Source organism: Lepisma saccharinum, chromosome 3, assembly GCF_977018435.1.
Source record: "Lepisma saccharinum chromosome 3, izLepSacc3.1, whole genome shotgun sequence".
Lineage (NCBI taxonomy): Eukaryota > Metazoa > Arthropoda > Insecta > Zygentoma > Lepismatidae > Lepisma > Lepisma saccharinum.
In genome coordinates, this window is record NC_139231.1 from 55470170 (window position 1) to 55496117 (window position 25948).

At 37.7% G+C, this 25948-nt stretch overlaps 1 protein-coding gene across 2 annotated transcripts in view; it reads left to right on the plus strand.

Annotated features, from left to right (window-relative positions):
* Nrx-1 (Neurexin 1) overlaps positions 1-25948 on the plus strand; it is a 743918-nt gene that overhangs the window by 500596 nt on the left and 217374 nt on the right. For both annotated transcript variants that reach the window (XM_083118572.1, XM_083118573.1), the window contains exon 3: positions 21571-21720. In XM_083118572.1, the coding sequence (XP_082974698.1) occupies positions 21571-21720 (150 nt within the window). The remainder of the gene's footprint in view (positions 1-21570; positions 21721-25948) is intronic.

Sequence of the window (25948 nt, forward strand, 5' to 3'; positions counted from 1 at the left end):
ATGCAGTCTCTTCGTTAGTGGACCACTTCTCTTCTAAAATGACTGAAATTGAAGGAGCACGTCGTATATGTTGTTGAGAAATTAGTACCCCCTTTCACCAGCACGAAAGGGAAACCGCTACTTCCACCTACAGAGTGTCCGACAAGCCCCGCATCATAGGCCATATCATAGAACTTGTTCAATATGACCGCCCACAAATTCTAAACGTGTTTGGAGGCGGAATTTCATGTTATTTCCAATGCGGTGATTTCGCGACACTTTCCTCGATCCGCTTTCGTACATGTTGCAGGTCACGAATCTTCACTTCGTATACCTGTTGCTTAAGATAACCCTACAAAGGAAAATCAAGTGCATTCAGGTCAGGCGACCTGAGATACCACTCTCTGGGTCCTCTGCGTTCTAAACGTGTTTGGAGGCGGAATTTCATGTTATTTCGAGATTAAGAAGAGCACTACATCAGCATCTACACTCTGGAGCAATCCGCGCATAGCGGTAGACAAGGGGGATCTAATAGGCAAAGCGAAGCAGTACGCGCTGCTGCGAAGGCTGCTAACTGCAGTATCTTGTCCCCCTCCATGCAATCACATTCCCTCTCACGTGTTCACTGTTGGAGCCGTCTCGCGTCACTACTTGCGTAGAGACTTGTTTTCCTTTGCTTGCTCCAGAGATAGAAGACAGCATATAAGATTTGAGTTTTGCCGAGATGTTAAATATACGAAGGGTTTAATCACACACACATTCTATACAGGGAACTGTTTGTTTCAACAATGTACAACTGTAAATAACTGAAATTTTTCTTTGAATTTTAGGAATGTAATACAGGAAGTTTTAAGTTTTTCAGTAACCTCATTTTTTCTATATGTACCGTGGAGTCAAATTTTATAACGACTTATATAAGAGAAACATATTTTCACTTTGAAGCATCAATTAAGAGTCCATTTATAATTCTCGTTCCATTTCAAATGCACCCGGTCATTCTATTATCGTCATTCGTTTTGGAACGATCGTATTTCTATGACGAGACCATTTTCAATTAATTTTTTGACGTTATGTGCGTTGGTAAATAATATCCCTTCTCTTCCTCATCTTCTGCCAATCGCGTGGTTCATAACAACCGGACAAAGCAATTGTTTTCGTCTAACCGCTAAGCTCTCACTTCGCGACTAATTGCCTGACGTATTCATTCCCAACTTGTTCATTATCAAAGCCCCCTGGCATTGTTGAACTACCATATCATTGATAACCAATTAATTAAACACATGGCGCTCGTGTTCGGGAGCGGAGGCGGCATATTGATAGTGTGCACGCATCCTCATGCAACATCTTTTGTGATATTCTGCATTGTCTATCTACGGGGGCTCGAGTACGTTGCTAATAGCCATTTGATTTAATTGGAAGTCGACTTTTATAATGTATCGTGTTACCGTATTGTAAATCTTTTTACGTAGTAACTTTAGCAAATTAAAGAATTAGAGAAAATCGATAACTTCCAGACATAATATAATATTTTCAAATATTTTATTTGCAATTTATAAAAAAACGAATGCATTGTTCATGCCAGTTCACATACCTATGTAATAACACGCTACGGTCGAATTACCGATAGTTTTACTAAATCATAACCGGAAGCGAGAAATATACCATACTTTATTTTTAACGATGCTAAAACATGTCAACATTTTTGGTACTTTAACTAACATTTTGATGTTTGGGAGATACTCATGTTAATTTCTTAAATAAATTAACTATTAATCCCATGGTTGTGATCCAAACTGTAAATGCAGTATTTTAAAATAATATAAATATGCCATGTACGCGTTGAATTAAATGTAGATATAATTTACCTTTAATTGCAATGTATACCCCACTGTTTTATCTCTATGTATAAAAGAATAGATTATTGCCCATATTAGAGTCTAATATGTTCAGCTGAAGTACTGAAACCAATCAAAATACATACAAACCTGCAGAAGGGGGAGCACGTTTCATCTCGTCTACATGTGTGAGAGACATTCTCCTCAACTCAGAGAATTTTTGGCCGGCTCAGTGGTCGAAGTTATTAAGTTCGAGTCCCGTCCTGGGCATGGATGTGCTTTGTGAATCTCCCTTCACCAATTTCACCTGATCGTCTCTCACTCTCATCATTGAGATTAGTCAATTAACAGAAAAGCAACGTAAAATAACGAAATACAGTACAATAAACGAGAATTTGTAAGGGTGGATCCCATTCCAAGTCAAAGAGTCCGCACGCATTTTTGCACTAGATAAATACATGCTTTGCTAATCCAAATATAATTTTGTTAAATTGTACTGTGGGGTATATTAAATATGACTACCCCTCCAGAAACTATTCTTACCTCATCGCCCCTCTCTTATTTTTCTACCCCTGTCACTGATACTAAGTGTTACTACTTAGAAAGTATTTTGGCAGAGTTATACTAAAAGTCCATGAGAAGATAATACAAATCTACGTTAAAAACATGCTTGTTGCCTTCATTGTCTTCACTTCTTTTTAAAAAATTAAAATGTAAAAAAAAAGTAAATATGTAATTATTATCTCGGAAATATTGGTAGAGCGATGACTCTTTACAGGTAGCAATACTTTAACATCAATTATCTCCTTCCTTAAATAAATGCTAACTTTATTTAGAGTTTAGGTAAATATTGAATGAACGTGAAGGAAGAATCTGTCGAAGTTGCGTATTCTTCAAAGTTCCTACTTGAATCTTTGCAGAAATTAGGATACCGGAATTCCATTTTCTGCTAGTCTCTCTCTCTCTCTCTCTCTCTCTCTCTCTCTCTCTCTCTCTCTCTCTCTCTCTCTCTCTCTCTCTCTCTCTCTCTCTCTCTCTCTCGTGTTCTGCTGTTACGGGCTAACAATAATAAAGCAGTTACTATCGATGATAAATGGTGCCAAGAGGAGAAATAAAAAGTAACAAAACTTGTTGAAACTTGAGGCGGGAGACCGACGTGGCAGCTCAATTAACATAAAATATATCACGCTGCGAAAAGTTGCAAACACGAAAACAATTAACAAGGTAAAAGTCGAAGCAAAGAAACAAAGTAGAACCAGGTGCTATAAAAGATTAAATCAGAAATGTCAGAACTCCCGAACGAGTTCTCTGTGTTCTAGTTCTATAATTTTGCGAATCAGTTGGATTAGTGTGTAAGATAGTGTAGCTTGTGACGTGTCACGTCTGTGAACTTAATTGCACTCGGACTACTTCTGAATTCAAGTTGTTGTTTTTTTTATCATTGACAGCATAGAAACTATACAGAATTTTCTTATAAAATTATACAGCATTGATACTTGCTACACTATATATATGTACAAGACGACCTGGCGTCCCTTCAGATCCTTAGAGAGAAGAGTGAAGTGAAGGAAAGAACTATAAATGTGTTAAAGTAAAATCTATGAGCACTCAATGGATGTGTAATGGATGTAAAAAGAAAATAATTTGTTTATTGTTCTATCATAACACAACCGAAACTTTATAATACTTTGTTTTGCAAAATACTCATTTTTTAAAAACAATGAATCATCTAGTGCTTTATTGTGAAGAGATTTACTAAACATTCAGTATTTGTGCATTTACTATTATTACTATTGATATAATAGTAAAATGATAGCGATTCAACATGGCGCCTGCCTCTGATCACTGTGGAATTTGCTCCAAAGGAATTTATGGAAAGCAACAGGTATTGGCATGTTGTCTGTGTAATACAAGGTTTCACGTTAAACCATGTTTGAAACTTTCTAAATATGAAGTTGAATTTTTTATGGTGAACGACATATCTACCTATAAATGTACGAAATGTTTACAACAGCGTAGCGATGAAACGCCTGTGACGCCACGACCCGTTCCGGTGAATCGTGTAGCTGCTCGCGATAGTGCCAATGAAAACATGGACATAAATAGAGAAAATAATGAAGAAATGGCAATACATAGTGATAATAGTGATGAAGATGATATTGATCAAGAACATCAACTTGGAGGACAAAAGCCAGGTAATGTAAACTGTTTCAGTTGCTGCCATGTTAAAGACATTATGTCAACATTGATCTCGACAGTGCAGAATTTAAGTGATCAAATTCAATCTCTTAAAGCCGAAGTGATTGTATTGAAAGAACAGAATGAAGTACTAATGAAAACAGAAGAAAAAAAGATTCTACAAAACACTTATGCACACGTAATTCAAACGAATCTTCCGAAAGAAAAACAAAACACAATCGGAATGCCCCGCAGTACTCCTTGTTTACCTTTATCTACAGTAGCTCACAAAACTCACGCAGATAAGGGATCTGATAAGTTTCTGGGTCAATCAGTGCATTCGATAGAAAACAACCAGGTTTTAAATGCATCTGGTTCCAAAAACATTCATCAAGCTTCGACCTTGCAAAATGTAAACAAACAGGTGAACGACGTGAAGAAATCAGTGCAAGGTCAGAATCCATCTACTAGGTTAGCAGTGCAACGCAAAGTTTTTGCTCAGAGAGCTCTATTTGTGACTCGACTTCATCCTGAAGTTTCAAATTCTGACCTTCAGCAATATATTGCTGAAACTTCTTCCGTAAAGAAAATGGTATGTACAAGGCTGAAAACTAAATATGATTCTTACTCTTCTTTTCATGTAGCTGTTTCCCAGGAAGACTATGATGTACTATTCGATGAAAATATCTGGCCTAAAGGGGTATAAGTAACAAGGTTTTATGGCGAATTGAAAAATGACAATATAGTTGCCAACAAAAACAAAAGTGTATCTGATACAAATAGTAACAGTAAGTCTGGAGAAAACTCAACTTCAAAAAACTAAGTTTGTCTTTCCTTAGTAATAATATGATTAAATGTTTTTATCAGAATGTTAGAGGAATTAACACCAAATTTGAAACATTAGTAAGCAATATAAATATTGAAAATTATGACATAATTTTTCTTACAGAAAGTTGGTGTAAACAAGATAGAGATTATTTTATAAATTTAGATCCAATGTACAGGGTGATAAGAAAAGATAGAAACCTGGATTTAAACAAACAGAAATCTGGTGGTGGTGGTTGTCTTTTATTTATTAAAAACAAGGTTCAGTTTGTGATCTTGGAATCACCTTTTACAGAATTGGATGTAATTTGGGTAAAATTAATGTGAAATAATTCTGATCCAACCATAATAGGATTGCATTACTTGCCACCTGATTTAAACTGTGACTTGTTTGCAAACTACTTTGATTGGGTAGTTCAAGAGATGTTAATGAAACACAATAAAATAATTTTAGTTGGAGATTTTAATGCTGGTGGAATTGACTGGGCTACTGGAAATTTGTATTGCTCTAATTATTATGTTAAAAGAAAGGCTGAAAAAATTGTTGAAATCGCAACACTTTCTAATCTAATTCAGCACAATGTATCGTATGACCCTTCACTGCCTTTTAATGTTTTAGATCTTCTACTTACTAACATTTCCACTTGTAACATTAGTTTTAATCAACATCCTTTATCTAAAATTGATAAGTTTCATCCACCGTTTTCATTTTATTTTGAATTGGATAGGTCTAAAAAAGACAATATAGATACAAGGGAAAATAATATTTATAGATGTCTTAATTTCGCCAGAGGTGATTATGTGAATGTTTATAATGAATTGTTGCATTTACCATATATGGTTGAAATATCTAATGATGTACAACAATCTGTTATGGAACTGACTAGAAATGTGTATGCAATATTAAAAAACAATATTCCTTCAAAAGTTAAAAGAACAAACAATCAACTGCCTTGGATGACAAGGAAACTAAAGAGAATGATCAATAAAAAGAGAAGGTATCATGATAAATTTAAACTTACAAGTAAGTGTGTATATTACACTACTTACTCCCAATTAAGGAAAGATGTTAAAAAGGAATATTCTAATGTAAAGGAGCAATACTACTCCTCCTTAGAAAACAATGTTAATGGTGACAAGAATGCTTTTTGGTTTCACTTTAATAGAAAGAAGAGAGAAAATACTATCGCTGAAATTATTTATGATAATGATGTACTGTTCAATGAATATGATATTGCTAATGCTTTTAGTGAGCTTTTTCACAAATCTTTCTCAAAAAGAAGTCATGTAAATTTTAAAAATATTATTCTTCATTCATACACCAACTTAATTGATGTACCTGTTATCTTGGAAAAGGATGTAAGTGATACAATTAACAAACTAAAAGGCAGGTCTTCAATAGGTCCTGATGGCATACCTAATTTTATTTTGAAAGCAAACAAAGATGTTTTTGTACCATTGTTAACTAAAATTTACAACATGTCACTTACTTCTGGAATATTTCCAGATATCTGGAAAAATGTGTTTATTGTACCTGAAACTAAAAACAAAGATGGGAAAGCCAATGATCTTAATAATTATAGACCAATTACTATATTAAATTCCATGGCAAAGGTTTTTGAACACATAATTGCTGACTATTTGTCTTTCTCTTTTAAACAATATATTGATGGAAATCAGCATGGATTTTTTAGAAAAAGGTCTACTATCACAAATTTATTGGTTTTAATAGACTCTCTTAAATCTAACATTAGGAAGCAATCCCAGACCAATATTTTATTTTTTGACTTGGCTAAAGCCTTTGATAGTGTCAGCCATCAGTTATTAATTTACAAACTCGACCAAATGGGATTATCACCACGATTTCTGAAATGGTTTTCCAACTTTTTAGTAAATAGAAGTTTCTCTGTTAAGATTGGTGAAACAAATTCTTCTAAACAAGAAATACTTTGTGGAGTACCTCAAGGGTCGCCACTCGGCCCAATTCTGTTCGCTGTTTTTATCAATGATGTTACATTATGTTTTAAATCTAGCACATGTTTACTATATGCAGATGATATAAAAATTTTTAAGAGTATTTTAACAAATAATGATGTCGCTCAACTTCAGGCTGATCTCGATAGAATGACATATTGGTGCAAGATTAATGAAATGGAAATTAACTTGAAAAAGTGTAAAGTTTTAAGATGTACTAAGAAAGTTCATTATATAGTCTCCAACTATTTTATTTATGAAAATAAAATCCAAGTGTGTGACAGTCATAAAGACTTAGGAATAGTAATAGACTCCTCTCTCATATTTGATGAGCACATTTCAGAAATTTGCAAAAGAGCAAAGAGAATGCTTGGTTATATATTTTTCTCATGGAAAGTTTTTAAAAAGGAAGATACCTTAATATTCCTGTATAAAACGATAGTTCGTCCTATTCTTGAATATGCAAATGAATTATGGTTTCTGACTGCAACCAGTCACCTTCAAAAAGTTGAATCAGTTCAAAAACTTTTTATCAGGTTATTATGCACAAAGTTTAAAAAAAATTACTATGACCAACATTACTCTGAATGGTTATCACAGTTGAATATGTTTTCCTTAGAAGAAAGAAGAAAAATGAAAAGGTTAAATTTTGTAGAGAAGATATTAAATTTCCAAGTTGACAGTGAATACTTTTTGAAAAACATAGCTTATAAAATTCCCAGATATTCACATAGGTATATCTCAATTCTCACATGCCTAAACAAGGCAAGAGGTTTAGTAGCTGATCTTGTTGAAACCTACAATTTGAATTTATGTTGATGTATAAAATTGTAGGATCTACTGTTTTATTTTATAATTATGTATTCATTTTTTTAATTTTGTATAACACAGTGGTTGTTTAATCGTTATCATCACTTCAATAAATATGATCATTATTATTATTAGAACAATACACAGTTAATTGCACAATATTATATAACAATAAACAATTATTTGTATCAGAGATATAATAGATCTCATTGAAAACTGTAACTTGAAGTGTAAATGTGCTAACTTGTTATGTTATGTTATTCTGCAGCTTATGTATTTTATTCGTGTAACTTTGTACTTTTGTATTTGACTTAGTGCTGTATTAGGTTTCATACTGTGCTCAACACTTAAAATAAACTATTATTATTATTATTATTATTATAAATCTGAAAGAATTAAAAATGTAAATTGTATGAGATAAAATAGTTAATTGACACATTAGTACTATAGTTTATCAGATATTGAACATATAATTTTTCTAGTGAAATATCAAGGGTTTATCGTTCCTTGTGAAAATTTGAATTTTGGAGATTGTCAAATAAATTGTAAGAACTACTGTCTTCCTTTTTAAATTGAAGAATCTAATTTCCTGAGAAGAATTACTGAGTATAGACGGTTGCATAATATGGCCCTACATCGAGGGGCATATTATACTAAATGCTACAAAAAATAAAGCTTGCCGTGTATTTGCTCTCCAGAATCAACTCAATCGAGAAATGGCGTTCCAATAGCTCTTAACAGTAGAATGCCACATAATAGACACGTTTCTTCTTTTAGAAAATTATTTCTTATTTTTAGTCTTTCAAATATGCCTTCCAGTGGTAGGAAGCTGTAACGATAAGTGGGCATTTAAACCAGGGTTGTTAAAGGTCCAGGAACGTATAAATTCTAATGGGTTCTATTGGGTTCCGCTGCAGGACTGGAATCCTTTTTTTCTCGAACAATTTAAATTCGGTCCAAGTTACGTATTGCTACATTCAAAAAATGTTCCTGGACCGAATTTAAATTCATTCTGAGAAAAAGGTTCCTGGACGGAATTTAAATTGATCCGAAAAATAGGTTCCTGGACCCAATTGAAATGCTTTAAATATGAAAAGGTTATACACTGTCTATAACTCATTTACGTTTGCTTATTTTCTCTCCCAGTCCGGGATTGAATTTATTTACAATTCAAAGACCAGGATTGACCGATTACAAGTTGCCTTCTAAACATGTCCGCGAGTACGTTTATACTGGAATGTCACACTGCGGTTGTAGAAACCGTATCGCAGGAAATAAATCATAACGTAGTTCTTCTCACGTGGGCCACGTTCAAATATCCCTTGTCGAAGAGTTACTGTAGATTGCACATAACGCAATGGACTATATTAGTGTGGCGTCACATTGAGTTCAAGCAAACCCGTCACGCGTTGCTCTGGCATCCGATCCAGGAACCTCAGCCAATGGGAGCCGTCGATGAGGTATCGTGACGCTGCTGTGTTCCCAGCAGATATCACAACAGGGACGGAAAGTGTTGCTACAACCCGCGCGATAGAATGGGACTACATGGAGACGGGCAACGTGACTGCAGCGTTTGCGTTTTGCCTATTTCTACCTTGTACCTTAGATTCTCGAGAAAGCCAAGACCTGGATCTTTCATGCTCAGAAGTGGATAATTGTTTATCGTCAGGTCCGTATTCGATCCAATTTGCGTATTGTTTCATTTCAATACGGAACTTGGACCCTATTTAAACTGATTCTGAAAAAAAGGTAACTGGACCGTATTTAAATTAATCCTGGAATAAAGGTTCCTGGACCGAATTTAAATAGGTTCGTAAGAAAGGTTCCTGGACCGTATTTAAATTCATCCGGAAGAAAGGTTCCTGGACCGTATTTAAATTCATCCGGAAGAAAGGTTCCTGGAACGCATTTAAATTCATCCGGAAGAAAGGTTCCTGGACCGTATTTAAATTCATCCGGAAGAAAGGTTCCTGGAACGCATTTAAATTCATCCGGAAGAAAGGTTCCTGGAACGTATTTAAATTCATCCGGAAGAAAGGTTCCTGGAACGTATTTAAATTCATCCGGAAGAAAGGTTCCTGGACCGTATTTAAATTCATCCGGAAGAAAGGTTCCTGGAACGCATTTAAATTCATCCGGAAGAAAGGTTCCTGGAACGTATTTAAATTCATCCGGAAGAAAGGTTCCTGGAACGTATTTAAATTCATCCGGAAGAAAGGTTCCTGGAACGTATTTAAATTCATCCGGAAGAAAGGTTCCTGGAACGTATTTAAATTCATCCGGAAGAAAGGTTCCTGGAACGTATTTAAATTCATCCGGAAGAAAGGTTCCTGGACCGTATTTAAATTCATTCAGAACAAAGGTTCCTGCACCGTATTTAAATTCATCCGGAAGAAAGGTTCCTGCACCGTATTTAAATTCATCCGGAAGAAAGGTTCCGGGACCGTATTTAAATTCATCCGGAAGAAAGGTTCCTGGAACGTATTTAAATTCATCCGGAAGAAAGGTTCCTGGACCGTATTTAAATTCATCCGGAAGAAAGGTTCCTGGAACGTATTTAAATTCATCCGGAAGAAAGGTTCCTGGACCGTATTTAAATTCATCCGGAAGAAAGGTTCCTGGAACGTATTTAAATTCATCCGGAAGAAAGGTTCCTGGAACGTATTTAAATTCATCCGGAAGAAAGGTTCCTGGAACGTATTTAAATTCATCCGGAAGAAAGGTTCCTGGACCGTATTTAAATTCATCCGGAAGAAAGGTTCCTGGAACGTATTTAAATTCATCCGGAAGAAAGGTTCCTGGACCGTATTTAAATTCATCCGGAAGAAAGGTTCCTGGAACGTATTTAAATTCATCCGGAAGAAAGGTTCCTGGACCGTATTTAAATTCATCCGGAAGAAAGGTTCCTGGAACGTATTTAAATTCATCCGGAAGAAAGGTTCCTGGAACGTATTTAAATTCATCCGGAAGAAAGGTTCCTGGAACGTATTTAAATTCATCCGGAAGAAAGGTTCCTGGAACGTATTTAAATTCATCCGGAAGAAAGGTTCCTGGACCGTATTTAAATTCATCCGGAAGAAAGGTTCCTGGAACGTATTTAAATTCATCCGGAAGAAAGGTTCCTGGACCGTATTTAAATTCATCCGGAAGAAAGGTTCCTGGAACGTATTTAAATTCATCCGGAAGAAAGGTTCCTGGACCGTATTTAAATTCATCCGGAAGAAAGGTTCCTGGACCGAATTGAAATACTTTACAGATAAAGGTTCTATACGGTCCAGAACCCATTTACGTTTGATGATTTTCTCTCCTGGACCGGAATTGAACTTATTTAAAATTCTTGGACCTTTAACAACCCTGATTTAAACTTTAAGCAAGCAAGGAACATGTCGTTGTCTAGTGTTTAAAAAGCTTCATATTGCCAGCAAACGAGAGTCAGAAGGACTTGATAATGAAATTTTCACTTCGTTGGTTGACTGGTTATGTTTTTGACTTTAATCCCTGAAGGTGAGAGTGACGTTAATTCTCGAAAGTACACCCACACACAACTCAGAAACTATGAGAACTAAGAGAATACAATTTGCTGATCTGAAAGATGCACTTAATTCTTGCTTAATGTGGTATTTATGAAACTAATAACGTTATTAGGATGACATTTGGAAACTGAGTAAACAGCAAACTATATTTTTTTTCTGGATTGATCGATTGCGATGTTTGCGTCCACATTGAAAATCAGGTCATACTTAAAGATTGCTAAGAAACTACTTGTGTAGCGAAAATGAAACTTGCTGATTCAATTACCTTTAACATGGCTGGTATTTTGATGTGGTTTTTTGCCCTTGAACTATTCGATTTCCTTGCACAGTGCATGCATTAGTTCGGAGTATTTCCTTTGAAGACGTGGCCCTGCACGGACGTCAAAAGGGGAGACAAATTAGCGCGTGCCAGGAACATGTACGGTAGCATAAGCTGCAATCGACCCATCGGTTAGTTTTCAAATTAATTCCCTTGCGAGGCTTCGATCCGCATTGAATCGGAGGCGCCATCGCAAACTTCCTCTCCTGTTTTCGCCCTTTTGATCTCGGGCAATGACGAATGAATGCGGCGCTGGCGGAGGGTCATTTATTCCCATGAAAGTTTCTGACTGACCCCAGGTGATATTCCAAAATCTCGTTCCGCCTACGAGAACTCCATGAAATTATTGCCCGCGGAATGCCCCACGTGGAAGAGAAATTGCTTGCTTAGAGAATGTTGAAAATGTATTTATAACGTTTCGTAACGTAGTTTCTTTTTATGATTCAGGCGTTGCATTTTAACCTATAATTTAGGCTGCCCGTGGTAATGGAATAGCATGGAATAACTTTACTCAGGATTAGAATCTCTCTCAATCCTGTGGAATGCACATACTGATTCGGATCTCACTTTGAACTGAAGGTCCAGTCTCAGTTAGCCTTTCTGTGCATAAAGTGGACTTAAAATCAACACTCACAATCAAATCGAATCTCTCTAAATTAAAATATGGTATAATTAAACTAACATGAGGAACCGACCTCCGAGGCGGAGTGGTTAGTACAGCGCGACCGGGTTCGAAACTCAGCCTGGGCAGGGATGTTCTTTGTGAGTGTCCCTTCATCAAATTTAATTATGTCGTCACTCATCCTTATCGTAGCGATTAGCCAAAAGTGGCAGAAAAAGACGCTAAGTAAGAAAATTCAAATAGAAAATTGACTTTCAAATTCTTCGAGTCCGATATAAGGAACGGACATTTGAAATTATTCTAAAACCACTTAATGATGAATGTAGTTGTTAACATTCACTTTCGCGTTATGCGCGGTTTTCGAGAACGAATTTCGTGGTTTGGTGTGAGTTTTGAGAAGAAAACGTCACATGTTCTGCTCTGTAGTAAGCAATTGAAACAAATTGCCTTTGTGTTATTCATGAACAGCATGATGTACCGGACAGAGAATGTGGTGCTATTTTGGCAGTGTTAACGTGTCCTTGCCGGTCAAGTAATCAGTCAACAGCCACACAGTAACGATAGCCTTTCGTTGTTGTCAGATTGTTTATCATGCATAACGATACACTACTGACGAGAGGTGTAATGGTGAGGGCTTTATGGATTTGATTTGATGTGTGAATTTTGTAGCTACAATGTAGTTTGCGTATTTGCTATTACCTCCGCAGTACAGTACAAAATTTGTTCTAAATACACTACCATACGATTTACGAAGGTACTCACTCTAACCAAGAACCTACTTTACACAGAGGTCGTCATAATAGTTTATAACCCAACAGCTAATGACTGCCAGCTTTCTGAAATTAATATCGTACAGTCATGGACATTTCTTTGTTATAATGACTCTATTTACTTCAAATACATAGAATCGTTACATCCCAGAAGTGTCTGTGACAGTACAATTCATGCGTGTTTAAACGACTTGGATAGACCCAGCCAACTTGATCTGTTAGTCATGTTGTGAGATTGTGAAACTCACAGCTCACACATATATATATATATAAACTTATTACACATCTTAAGAGAAGAATCAATGTAGCAATTGCGAGCTTCATATTGGTCTTCTTGCTCGAGTTTGTATTATCATTGCGGCATGCCGCTGTGGATGACACAATAACTCACCAAAGCTGTAAGGAATCTGTTTGACTTACAGACTTCCACATAAAAGGGTGGACAACGTAGCACTGGCCTTTGATTCACAATAATATCATTGATCAATCTACCATTCAATCTCGAAAATCTTGTACAAGGGGCATTCAATATATAACCAGAATTTTGCAATAAAATCTCCTGTAAAAGGTCTACAATCACGAAAATCCATACGCTTGTTCTAGGAAGAACCCTTGTATTAACAGCGGAAGCCCCGTAGCGCGTTACGCAAAATCCCTGCGTTAACTGCGGAAGCCCCGTAGATTGGCATCATGTCGCTTACATGAGATGAGATCAGTTATACGTTTTTTGCATTTTGAGGAAGTAAACCCGGCTGAAATTTATCGACGAATGACTATAATTTACGGTGATAAATGTTTGGCTAAAGTGTACGAGTGGGTGAATTAGTTCAAAAGCGGTGTGACAAGTGTGGATGACAAACCACGTGTTGGCCGATCGGTCACGGTTACGACTGAAGGCGTGCGGAACGCCGTTGAAGCAGTTATTCGTGAAGATCGCCACATCACCGTAGCTGAGATAGCAAGAGCAATGGAGATTAGTGTTGGATCGTACACAAGATCATCCACGACAGGCTGGGATTCAGAAAAGTCTCCGCAAGATGGGTCCCACGTCATCTGACGAAATGCTTGAAAAACAGACGTTTGGATGCCTGTCAACACCTTCTGGAACGCTATAGCGAGATCGCAGCCGTCTGCTGGAAAAGTTATGTTTACTGTTTTTTGGGAGAGGAATGGTGTCATTCTTAAAAATTACCTTACTAAAGGTACGACAGTGAACAGTGAATCATATAGTGCTTTACTGCGGGATCGTTTGAAGCCAGCAATAAGACGAAAACGTCCTGGACTTGTCTCGAAAGGAATTTGCTTGCAACATGACAACGCGCGTCCACATACTGCTGCTGCTACTATTCAGACCATTGAGGACTTACGTATGGAAGTTATAGCACACACCCCTTATTCACCGGACTTAGCACCCAGCGATTATTGGCTCTTTGGACCTCTCAAGGAGGCTCTTTCCGGGAAACACTTTGCATCTGATCAAGAAGTTCAAAGGGCGACACATTCCTGGTTGACAGGTCAACCAAAATATTTTTTTTTACAAGGACATTAACTCGCTGGTGGCCCGTTGGCAGAAGTGTATCGATATAGAAGGGGACTACTTCGAAAAATAACAAGAACGTAGCAACTCTGTTCGACGATATTACAAAATTCTGGTTATATATTGAATGCACCTTGTATATGTTCTTGTTTCTTATTTGGGAGAAAGGGTTGTAATGTTGCCTCTCTTTTTTTGCTTCTTTGGATATTCGTGACTATGAAATTCTTCAAATGTTTAACTTATGTCTAGAGTACATATTCGGAGATTATGGTACTAAATACACGGTAATGTTAGAACATGACTTAGGCTACAATTCGCTAAAAAAATCACTTTGAAATTAATGAGTGGTATAGATGGTAGTTGGGGAGAGAATGGGACAAGGGAAGCTAAGTCGTTAATATTGTTGTTAATTTTAGGTTGGAAACTATTACTCACTTAACTTGGACCTGACGACTTTTATGGTGGAGTAGTTAGCACAGCGCGCTACGACGCTAAAGATCCCGGGTTCGAATCCCAACCTGGGCATAGGTGTTCTTTATGAGGGTCCCTTCATCAATTTCATTACATCCTTACCTTCATCACGCACTTAGCCAAAGTGACAGAAAGCGTTGCTAAATAACAAAAATCAACAAATTTACTTGTATATATATATATATATATATATATATATATATATATATATAACGGGAGGTTATTTCAGTCGTTTACCGTTAGACCGTCGGCCGCCGAGCGCCCCCTTCATGCAACAGTTCCCGGCAAATTGACTTGCAGGAAGTCCGTAACAGAAACCGCTTGCTTTGTAATGTTTCCACTTTTCACAATTACAGTTACAATTACAATTGAAATAAGCACGTACCTTGTCGCAAGGATGCTGGAAAAGGTGTCCTCCCAAATACAAATATTTCTGGCACCTTATTTCTGACATCTAATCTTAGATTAGACATCGCTACTTTATCCTCAGTTGACAGAAAGGGAAGACAGCATCCCGGCGCATAAAGCAAACCGAAAGCGTAAAATGATATTTAAAAGTAATAATAATCATGATCACTAACCTCCTGTGTTATAAGAGATGTTGAAAATGACCTCCTTCAACAGCAATACAACACGTTTCTTAGGTTCAAGAGATCCTGTCTCTCGTAATTGCCTGACCACTTTTCTGCAAGAATTCGTTTTCACGTAAAAACTCTTTGTTCAAGACTATATTTGTTTAGCGGCATAACTAATGAATGAATAACAATTAACACACAATAAAGCACTAGCACTGAATAGCACTAACTCAATAACACAGTATAAACAACACGCGTACTGATAAACGCAAACAGAAGTGAGCATGAGGGTACGGTACACTCACTAAGTCTGGTAGCCGACAGTGTTGCTAACCATTTTTCGGCAATGTCCCTACAACTGACCAAATGTCCCTACGCCAAGTAAAGCGAATAAAAAACAACACCTCATGAGCATGCAAAACAGAAGATAAAAAATACACATTTACTTACCAAATCGTTCTGCTCGGTGCTTCCACAATTAATGAAGGAGCGAATTTACAATACAGGACCCCTCCCCGTTTTTTTGTAATATTTCGCATACTCACTAATTGAGGCCTCCTAATCACGAATTTGAAGTTAAAATTTGAGGGTCACGTGTAGAAATTGCAAAATAAGTGAAATTGAGTGGTCCGCGATCGGCAGGATTGCTCATTATTTACTGGAAGATTTTGTGTTTCCAATACTTAAAAAACGAAATATACATTCCTGATATTACTACGACCCCAAATTTTTAACTATGTTTGCCTATCCTATCCTAACTTACCTAACCTTACCTGAATGGTTCGTGGGGCTATTCGTCAATGGTTTGTGGGGCTACCCGTGCATGGTTTTTCGACCCTAAATTTTAACTATGTTTGCCATGCCTAACCTAACTTAACCTAACCTTACCTAGAATAGTCAGTGGGGCTATCCGTGAATAGTTTTGCGTTAGTTGTGATTACGAACCGTTAAAAAATCTTATTTTCGTAGCACTTTAACGGCAAACGTTCATCATCGAAGACGCCATTTTTGTATCCTGCAATTTTACGATCGATGTACTATTGCCAAACTTACCTGTAATCAAATCAGTCCACACTCCACATGTTCTTCTACATCGTGATTGTCGCTGTCACATGTAAGCACCTTCTTTGGGCAATATAAGTTTATTAATTAGCCCACGGCCATCCTGCACACTCCACCTAACAATCTGTACAACATTAACAACATTTTTACTGTTCTCTTCCGCCATTCTTACACGATCCATACTCTCCAAGTATGAAATCAACAGTGTGACAATGCTGTAGACAGCGTAACTAATTGCGAACGTCGTCAATTGTTCATATCAACAAATATGGCTACCATGCTTGTATACTGAGAATCATTGCGAGAATTGAAAAGTTTATTTTATAATTTCTACACGTTAATGAACATTTTTTTCACCTCACCCCAACATCTTACCTTGAGATAAATCTTCACGACTAATTATTCGTGAGTATAAGACGTAGCATAGAAATTACAGAATGGTCCGGTATTGTAAATTCTTGCCTTAATGAATAATAAGGGTGTGCGGGACAGAATTTTTTGGGTCGGGATGGGAATTTTTGTAAATCCCGACATTCGGGACGAAAAATTTGCTTTTCACTAAGTGATTGTTTTTTGCATTTCTAGAATAAAAACTTACAATTTCCGATAAGTTCCAGAAACTTACAATGCAGAAAACGTCGAGAATTAACGACTTTTTAAAGTGACCATTCGGTATTTCCCGACTGCTTGGGATCCCAAAAAGTCGGGAAGTCATTTCCCGAAGTCGGGATCGGGACGGGAATTTTTTTTCCCGATCCCGGTCCTGACTTTAAGGGATCCCGCACACCCCTAATGAATAACGTTGAGTCGTTTACTGTTGATTGTGTTATTTGAAGTCATACATGCTGCTGCTGTGAAGAGATAGATGTTGGTTGGTGATGCTGTATTTCCTGCAGTCTTGAACAATTTTGGCCCCATTTTATTTCTCTTTTTTGTTGTTGTATCACTTAACATTGAAAATATTCTTTCCGTTTCCGCGTTAGAATGTGGCAATGTTAGCACTATTTTCGCGAGAGTGGAAATGTTTTCAAAAAATAACTTGCCTTGAAAGTTCTTGGTAACCGATAACATGCCGATAACATGTTTCAAAATTCTGATGGAGATTTGTTGGTTTGTTCTTTTTTCTCCTCCTCGCTAAAGTATCCAGATAAACTAATCCATTCACTCCAAACCGAGCACGAAGAAAGTGCAACTGACTGGCGAGTAAGCTTTGCACCTTTGCACAATAAAATGTTGTTTTCCAAGATTGAAAAAAGTCCCTACGTTTTCCCTTATTTGGTAAAATCTGTCCCTACGCGGGGCGAAATATAGTGAAAAGTCCCTATGCGTAGGGAGATGTCCCTACGGTTGGCATCACTGGCGACAGGTGTCGCGTTCGTTCAGTATGAAGCGCCCTCTGGCGGCTGACAACTCACCCGACCCCCGATAAGCTGCCGGCTCTCTCGCGACAACTGAGGATAAAGTAGCGATGTCTAATTTAAGATTAGATGTCAGAAATAAGGTGCGAGAAATATTTGTATTTGGGAGGACACCTTTTCCAGCATCCTTGCGACAAGGTATGTGCTTTTTTCAATTGTAATTGTAACTGTAATTGTGAAAAGTGGAAACATTACAAAGCAAGCGGTTTCTGTTACGGACTTCCTGCAAGTCAATTTGCCGGGAACTGTTGCATGAAGGGGTCGCTCGGCGGCCGACGGTCTAACGGTAAACGACTGAAATAACCTCCCGTTATATATATATATACACACACACACACACACACACACACACACACACACACACACACTGCAGTCTCGTTTGTTTCTTTTAGTTTTAAGTCCATTCTATGAGAGATATGCTACTGTGCCTGCAGTTTAAATTGGGATCTGAACCTCTATGTGTCTCCACCGGGCATCGAACATGGGACCACTTGATTACAAGGCGACGACGATACACCTACGCCATCAGGGAGGCCCAACTGTCGTTTACATCAAAATATGACATTGTCCCTATTAGAAGCAAGCCATAGAAAATTTAGGACATAGTTTCGTATTTCAACCGCAAAGTTAGTATAAATTGCTCTAAAATTATCAATTTCGTCTATGGAAAAGAGACCACAATGACCATCTAATTTGAAATGGGAGAAATGTGAAAGGGCCGAGCGAGACGAATATTTTTTTGGAACTCCAACAGAAGATTTTTCTTGCAACAGACTCCGGCTCCTCTGCCGAGCGCTGTAATGGCGGGATGATCTTTCGCTCAGCCGCAAACATTTCCGAGCTGCAGGCAAAATGTTGCAGCGGGTCTGCTTCATTGGCCGTAGGACTGAAACATTTCCATTACATTAATTAAAAGCGTGGCGGAGGCGTCTTTACAGCACAACCGAGGCGCGTGTTTAGAGCTTGTTTTCATCAGGGAAATGTAATGAAAGGCTTAAAGTTTCGTAGAAATGTTAGCAATTTGGATAGTGGTATCGTGTGCATACTTTTGTTTCAATAAAATGACTTTTCGCCTTTGCTTCAATTGCAACTGAAATCTTTGTGTCGGAACCCATCGCGCCTCCTCATGTGTAGTGCTGCACTCCTCTTATTAAAGACTACTACATGGTGTGATTCTTCTCTAGGGATGGACGATATCGGAAACTTGATTTCGCGATATATCGTCAAGAAAATATCGTCGCAGACGATACGATTCGATATTTTTTCCGTATCGTGATATCGGCTATATATCGTCTCAACGTTATACAGGGTAATTCAAAATGAATGGTGCAACTTTACACAGTTATTATGACGTTACTATTTATGATAAAAAATCAGACAAGGCATCCTTATAAAGAAGAACTGTGGAAGTTTTACTCACATGACTCACATTATAAAGATTCAACATAGGAACCACGTGTAACGCGGAAAATGTCCAAACGATAATCAAGTACTTGCTATACACGAGACAGCAAGTCGTCGTCAACGATTTCGAAGACACTAACAATTCGCAGTTGTAACTTTGGCAAATCTTTCGGAAGGGTGAAACGTATGAATTACAACCGAAACGCATGCTGAAATGTCTTTGCACCATTGTGATTGAATCAGTTTTCGATAGCTCCAACACGCAATACGCCTTTTACTGCTCATTAGCCATTTTGCGACACTGGCGATCCTGGTGGAGCATCGGCTAAGCAGAATAAGCCCGCTAAGTGGGAATAAAACTTCCAGAGTTTTTCTTCATATTGATACCTTGTCTGATTTTCTATCATAAATAGTAACGTCATAATAACTGTGGAAGGTTGCACCATTCATTTTGAATTACCCTGTATATCGCCTAATATCGTGACGATATGTCGCCGACACGATATGTATCGCTGACACGATGTATATCGCGATATATCGTCTAGTTGATATCACCTGGACGATATTTTTTCAATATAGCAATATATCATCTGGACGATATGTCGCCCAACACTATTTTCCTCTACGACGACTTCCATATCATTTTCTTAAATTGTTATACAATATTTTTACACTTGAATAAAACTAAATTTACATAAAGGTAAAGATGGGAATAAACAAGTTGCGACAATCCTACCAGAATCCAGTTAGAAATCTTTATCTAATTTTTATAATTGTTGTGTGTCTGGTATGTTAGATTTTATCAATATATATTTTTCATCTTACTTATAATATTAACGGAATCGTATTCCTGTGTGTGCATTTGATTTATTGTTCTTCTAGGGCGTAGCTGCTGTTAGATCAGTTCAGCCTCGAACAGATGGCGACACTTGAATGCAGCACTCCACGTAGTCAACGTGAACTCTCACCAGAGGTGCTGGTGCTGCAGTAAACGATATATAACAGTGTTTCTCAACCGCCGGGCCATGCAGTAAATTATACCGGGCCGTGAGAGTTTCCGAAGTTTGCGACTTGCAGCCCGAGCTGGCAACCAGCTGGAAAGATGGCCTTTCGTTCGGCGTTCTCTAGCGATAAGGGGAAATTCTTTCTCGCCAGGAATCAAAGACTCTGAGAGGGGTATGCCCCCCCGTGTAGTCTCCACGTTTGAATTGTAACGGTTCGGTCTTTCTCGAGTTAGGACCGGAAGAGTGGAACGATTTGCAGCCCGAGCTGGCAACCATCTGGAAGGATTGTTTCGAATGCGATAACCAGAAAACCTTTCGCGACAGTGGCGGTGAAAGATCAATGTATTTAACCGGATGGCACGTTGATTACCTCCTCCAAATTTGGAGAGGCTGACGAACGGAAACTACGGTCATTTTTACTTCATCAACAAATTTATTGAAGTGGACAACAGAGCATGGCAGGTACAGGGGCGGCTTAAGGGCCGGTCGACCCCAATCACTCAATGTTTGTTTCGTAAACAACACACTTAAGTAAACAATATTTTCAAAAGATAAGTATATTCAACTTACAGGAATTTAGCATACGTGAGCTTGAACTGAATATTCGCAAAGAAAGAATACGCTCACTAATACGCCTTTAGTACATACAAACTTATGCTGACAGAGTACATTTATTGAGACACCGTACTTAGTACCTCTATAATTACACATGTGGTACACGTGACCTTAACCTCTGAATATGTGTACGGATAGAGTACACTCATTGATATACCTTAGGATGACGTTAATGCTCTCTGAACCAGCTTGGGGAGAGGCGGCAGGATCGATGTACACCCCTGTAAAGGTGGAAAGAATGTCCTAATTCGCGCAACCCATGTCGGGATTAGGTAATGGAATAGTCTGATCCGCGCAGTCTGGGAACCGGCATGAAACAATGGGAGATGAGAAACTTTTCCGTATGTATCAGAATTATACATAGAGTGGTAGATATGTACCGTCAACTTTCATTTTTGTTACACAATTAAAATCAATCGGGATCATGTATGTATGTATATAGTGTAAATATGTGTCTATCATTATCGCTGAGCATAAACCAAATAGTAGATACAAATGCTACGTGAAATACAAAATGCGAATTGAACACGTACATCTTAATCTTTTCCATTCATATTGTTTGAATCATACGTGTTTACTTGTGTTGATGATTGAAAGCTTTGGATGGTTTTATTTTACAAGCATGTTTTTCTTTTTCAGAGAAAGCTCCTTCTGAAGCGACATTTCGAGGAACGGAATTTCTATCCTACGACTTAAGCAAGACGGGAGGGGAGCCAATCGTCAGCACACAAGACGCCATTTCATTGTCTTTCAAGAGCAAACATCCGAACGGACTTCTCTTTTACACAGGCAAGTACTTTCGTTTTTTCCAATTATCAAACCCTACTATATATAGATATATATTTTATTCATATTATATAATGGAGTGTAAAGGGTGACCCTTTCTCAAGATACCCAAATGTCAACCTCCTTCCACGTAGTATACCCTGGGCAGTATTTTGCAGACTAACGAGGGTATGGCGTCTGGACCCATGGCCATTATAATCCTCGTGGGACTTGTGTTACGTGCTGTCCTTATGTGTTTGTGATTGGCCCTTCATCTATTTAATCTTTTCATCGTTCATCCTCATCTTTGCAATTAGCCGAAAGTGGCATAAACGAGAAGTAAAGTAAATAATTTATTCATATATTATATATTGATAAAATGTTCAAAAGAAAGCATTTTCCTACTAAAGTGTATTGAAAATTTTTGGTCGGATAAAAACATATATACATGGTGTAGATGCGCCTTCAGAGTTTTAACTGGAAGATTGTTTTGAAAATAATACATTGATTCATTTGTGTCAAGAAAGGTAAGAGTGACGTCATTAATAACAAGAACTAATTGTAAAATATACGTCGTCGCCTTGCAATGAAAGGGTCCCGGGTTCGATACCCGGTGGAAGCACATAGTGGTTCTGATCCGACTTTAAACTCTAAGTCAAGTCCTTATTTGCCTTTCTGTGCATAAAGTGGACTTAAAACAACAATTCAAATAATTGTAATATATTAATAAAAATATTTTGTATCTTACTCGCCATTACACCGTTCTTTATAGAATGAGAAATTAGTCAGTGAATTAATAGCCTTATAAGTTCGCACTATGTGCCTCCACCAGGTATCGAATCCGGAACCCCTTGATTACAATAGGACGACGTCACCAGTATGCCATCGGGGAGGTTGCCAATTTGTATGAATTCAAGTTTCATCAAACCAGCATTTTTATCTCATAATGAAAACTTGTTTAAAAAAAATGATTTTCTGAAAAAGAGAGTAATGATTACTCTTCTTGCTATAATGCTTCGCCACAAAAAATTACAAGTTCTTTGAGTCTTTTGGAGGTTTTCCCTTCCCATGCATGTGGCAGAATCTTTCACTAACGTTAGCAATGTACGTGTTTTAGTGGTCCTTTCATACTAGAGGGCCGATGTAAAATTCATGAGCTGCAGCATTAGATGCAGGAAAAGAACGGCAAATGGAATTCTCTGCGTGAGCGAAGACGTGTACCACACAGTCTGAGAGATTCTGGGAGGGGGAGAAAAAGCTGAAAGCGCAGCCCCGTCTCTCGGTGGCTGTGACTGCAGGAATTCACAAAAAGGAGAAGAGGAGTATCTCTCGGATTTTTTTCCCCCTTTTTTCCTTTGAGAACTCTTCGTTGCTACCGTCTCATCTGTCATCGATCAGTTAGGGCCAGAGGAGGATGAGGCGAGGAAAAGTATTCGATGTAATTTGAAGGATTGCCTCGAGCAGAAAGTTTTACATTCAGTGAGCCTATATTTGTAGAACAACTACCGCTTCTTGCAACACTGCTCTCTTCATATTCTTTACAGTATTGTTTGCTGTTGTTTTAGTGCTGAACGTAAAATCTAAGAAAGAAACTAATAACATTTTATTTGTTAATTGTATGAAAACATAAGTTAAAGGTTGTGGTTACGTTGTGTTAAATATACGTCTGACTGCCACGCGGGTGTCCTGAGTTCGATTCTCGGAGTGGGTGGGAATTTCTTCAGCAATGTTCTTCATGGAGCGCTTCTATGGTTCGCCCAGTCTCCAATAAATGGGCACCTGATGGCAACCCTGGGGGTAAAGGTGATCGAGGCGTGGTGCTGATCACATCACATTCACAAATGTCAGATTATCAATGTATTGGGCTGTATGCTTTCTTACCATAAAGAGACGTGGTAAAGTTTTTCCCTTCTCTGGAGGGCGAAACCGTTTAATTTCACACGAAATTTACTTCTGCTTTCGTCGATATAAATAATCTTTATTGTTATAAGTATATCGAGGCGATATCCTTCTTCTATTCTGTCAAGAGGTTGGTTTCAGAAGAATAACTTTTCTTGTATTTGTTTTCAGAAGATGCTTATACATTTTGGTAAGGTAGCAAATATTTTAAATATATTTAATATGTCAAGGGCACACAAGTTGTAAATTGCAGTGGGAGGAATTTTTTTATTAAATATTTCCAGAATTCAAAAAAACAAAAGCAGTGAGTTTGAGAATAGCTCAGATGTTTAAAGGCAAGTTAATCTTACTCTGCAACCCTTCAGAATTGCACCATTTAAATATGTTCAAGTAACTCTCCTTGCAACGTCACAGACCATTTTATGAATACATGTAAAAAAATAATAGATGTCGTGCCTTCAATGTTTTACATTATACCTCTTCTATGATTTCAGAAAGTTATAAATGTAACGATTAAAATTGCTGCGTTTACAAAACGAGTAAATAACCTATAGATATGCAGTTATTTATATTGCTTGACTAATCTCAAAATTACACAATCCATTGCTTATGCTACAAACCTACGGGAAGTTAATGATAACGGAGGTAGGGTAAGGACGGGGCAAACGGACACCCTAAGCACAATTTTCAAAATAACTGTGAAACATTTTATTGAAAAATAAAAATAACTATTGGCATAAAAGGTGTGAACCTTCAGTTAACACATGGTAGCACATAGTATGCAAGCAAATGAACATCTGTCTCAAAAGTCTCATCAATCCCCAGATGCGGCAGTGTCCGTTTACTCCGCACGTTCGGGGCAGACGGACATTTGATCGGGGGAGATAGACACGTGATGATTATGAACTATCATCACTCTCACAATAACAACACACGTAATATGGGTCATTTCCCTTTTTCAACACAATTTACGTGGAACCAGAGAGAACACTCTAAGCACTGCACTCAATTTTGACCCTGGCTGTACACATCTTTGCATTTACGGCACTCATCACTTGTGGTGCGTTTAAACTTCTTTGATTTTTTGCTGCAGCTGTCAGTTTTTTGTACTTGAGGCAAGCGATGAAGGAAGGATCCCTCAATACATGTGATTGCCCAGTTTTGCCTTTCCTGCTGCAGGTCCCAAAAGTTGATGGCAAAGGGTTTAGCTCCTCAAAACTTCCACGAGATGACACATCCTCTTCTCTTGCTGTAGGCTTTCATGATCTCTCATCTTGAACATGGACAGTTGCAGGAACAAAGACATGCCCAGGCAGTCGTTGTGGATTAACGGGATATATTCCATAAGCGTTGAATCCATCTACAGCATTGTTCGTTCTCGATGTCTCACCATCCTGTAACAAGGGCACATTGTATTAGAAATACAAACATTTGAAGGGTAGAAAATGCATTCTATAAAATTCACACTTGCCATTTCCATTACTGAGTCAAATATACATTAGTATCTCAATCAAAAAGTACCTAACAATAGTTAAATGCAATACAATTCATCTAGGTGCGTTTGCCCCAATGGCAACCTGTCCATCTGCCCCACTTCTAGCCTTTGACTTTACATTCCGAAAAAGTCCACCAGATGGCAGCACAATGTTGTCAACACGTGTGCATATATAAAGAAATCAATGCCTTCACCACACTTCAAATCACAACTTCGGCGGGACCATAGTAACCTATGCAATCCTTGTGTTCGCAACACATTTTTTTAGTATTCAAGTTTTTGCACGTACATTTTCTGCTTACCTGGTCAGGTTTTATGCTGGATTCGCGTTTCTTCTTGACGATTTCTTTCGATACTCAATACAACTGCTCGCAAACGTTCAGATTCGTACACAACTCCAACTGCTGTACTGTTGATAACTTCAAACCGAAAATATTCGTACTTTTCTGAGGGGATGTCCGTTTGCCCCGTCCTTACCCTATACATTTTCGATCAGTGGAACGTTTTGTTACTCCTAGCCAAAATTAATGACTTGTACTGGTATATATTTTTGTCTGTACCTAGAATTCCAAGTTTAGTAATATTCTTAAAATAATCAGGTAAAGACGCTGGCATTTATTATATTTTTACAAAAAATATTTTGTTTGTCCTGTCCTTTTTTGTCGTCCATTGATATTTGATATTCCTCTTTTTTGCAGTTGACTTTTCATGCATGCAGTTAGTTAATCACTAAGATTTTAGCAATTGCTCTTTATTGGTTGTGATTCCTTTCTGCCCATTAAGTACAGCATATGTTACTGTTACTTGACGACATTGGGATAATAATAATTTTTAATATAATATTTTCTTGCCATCCTA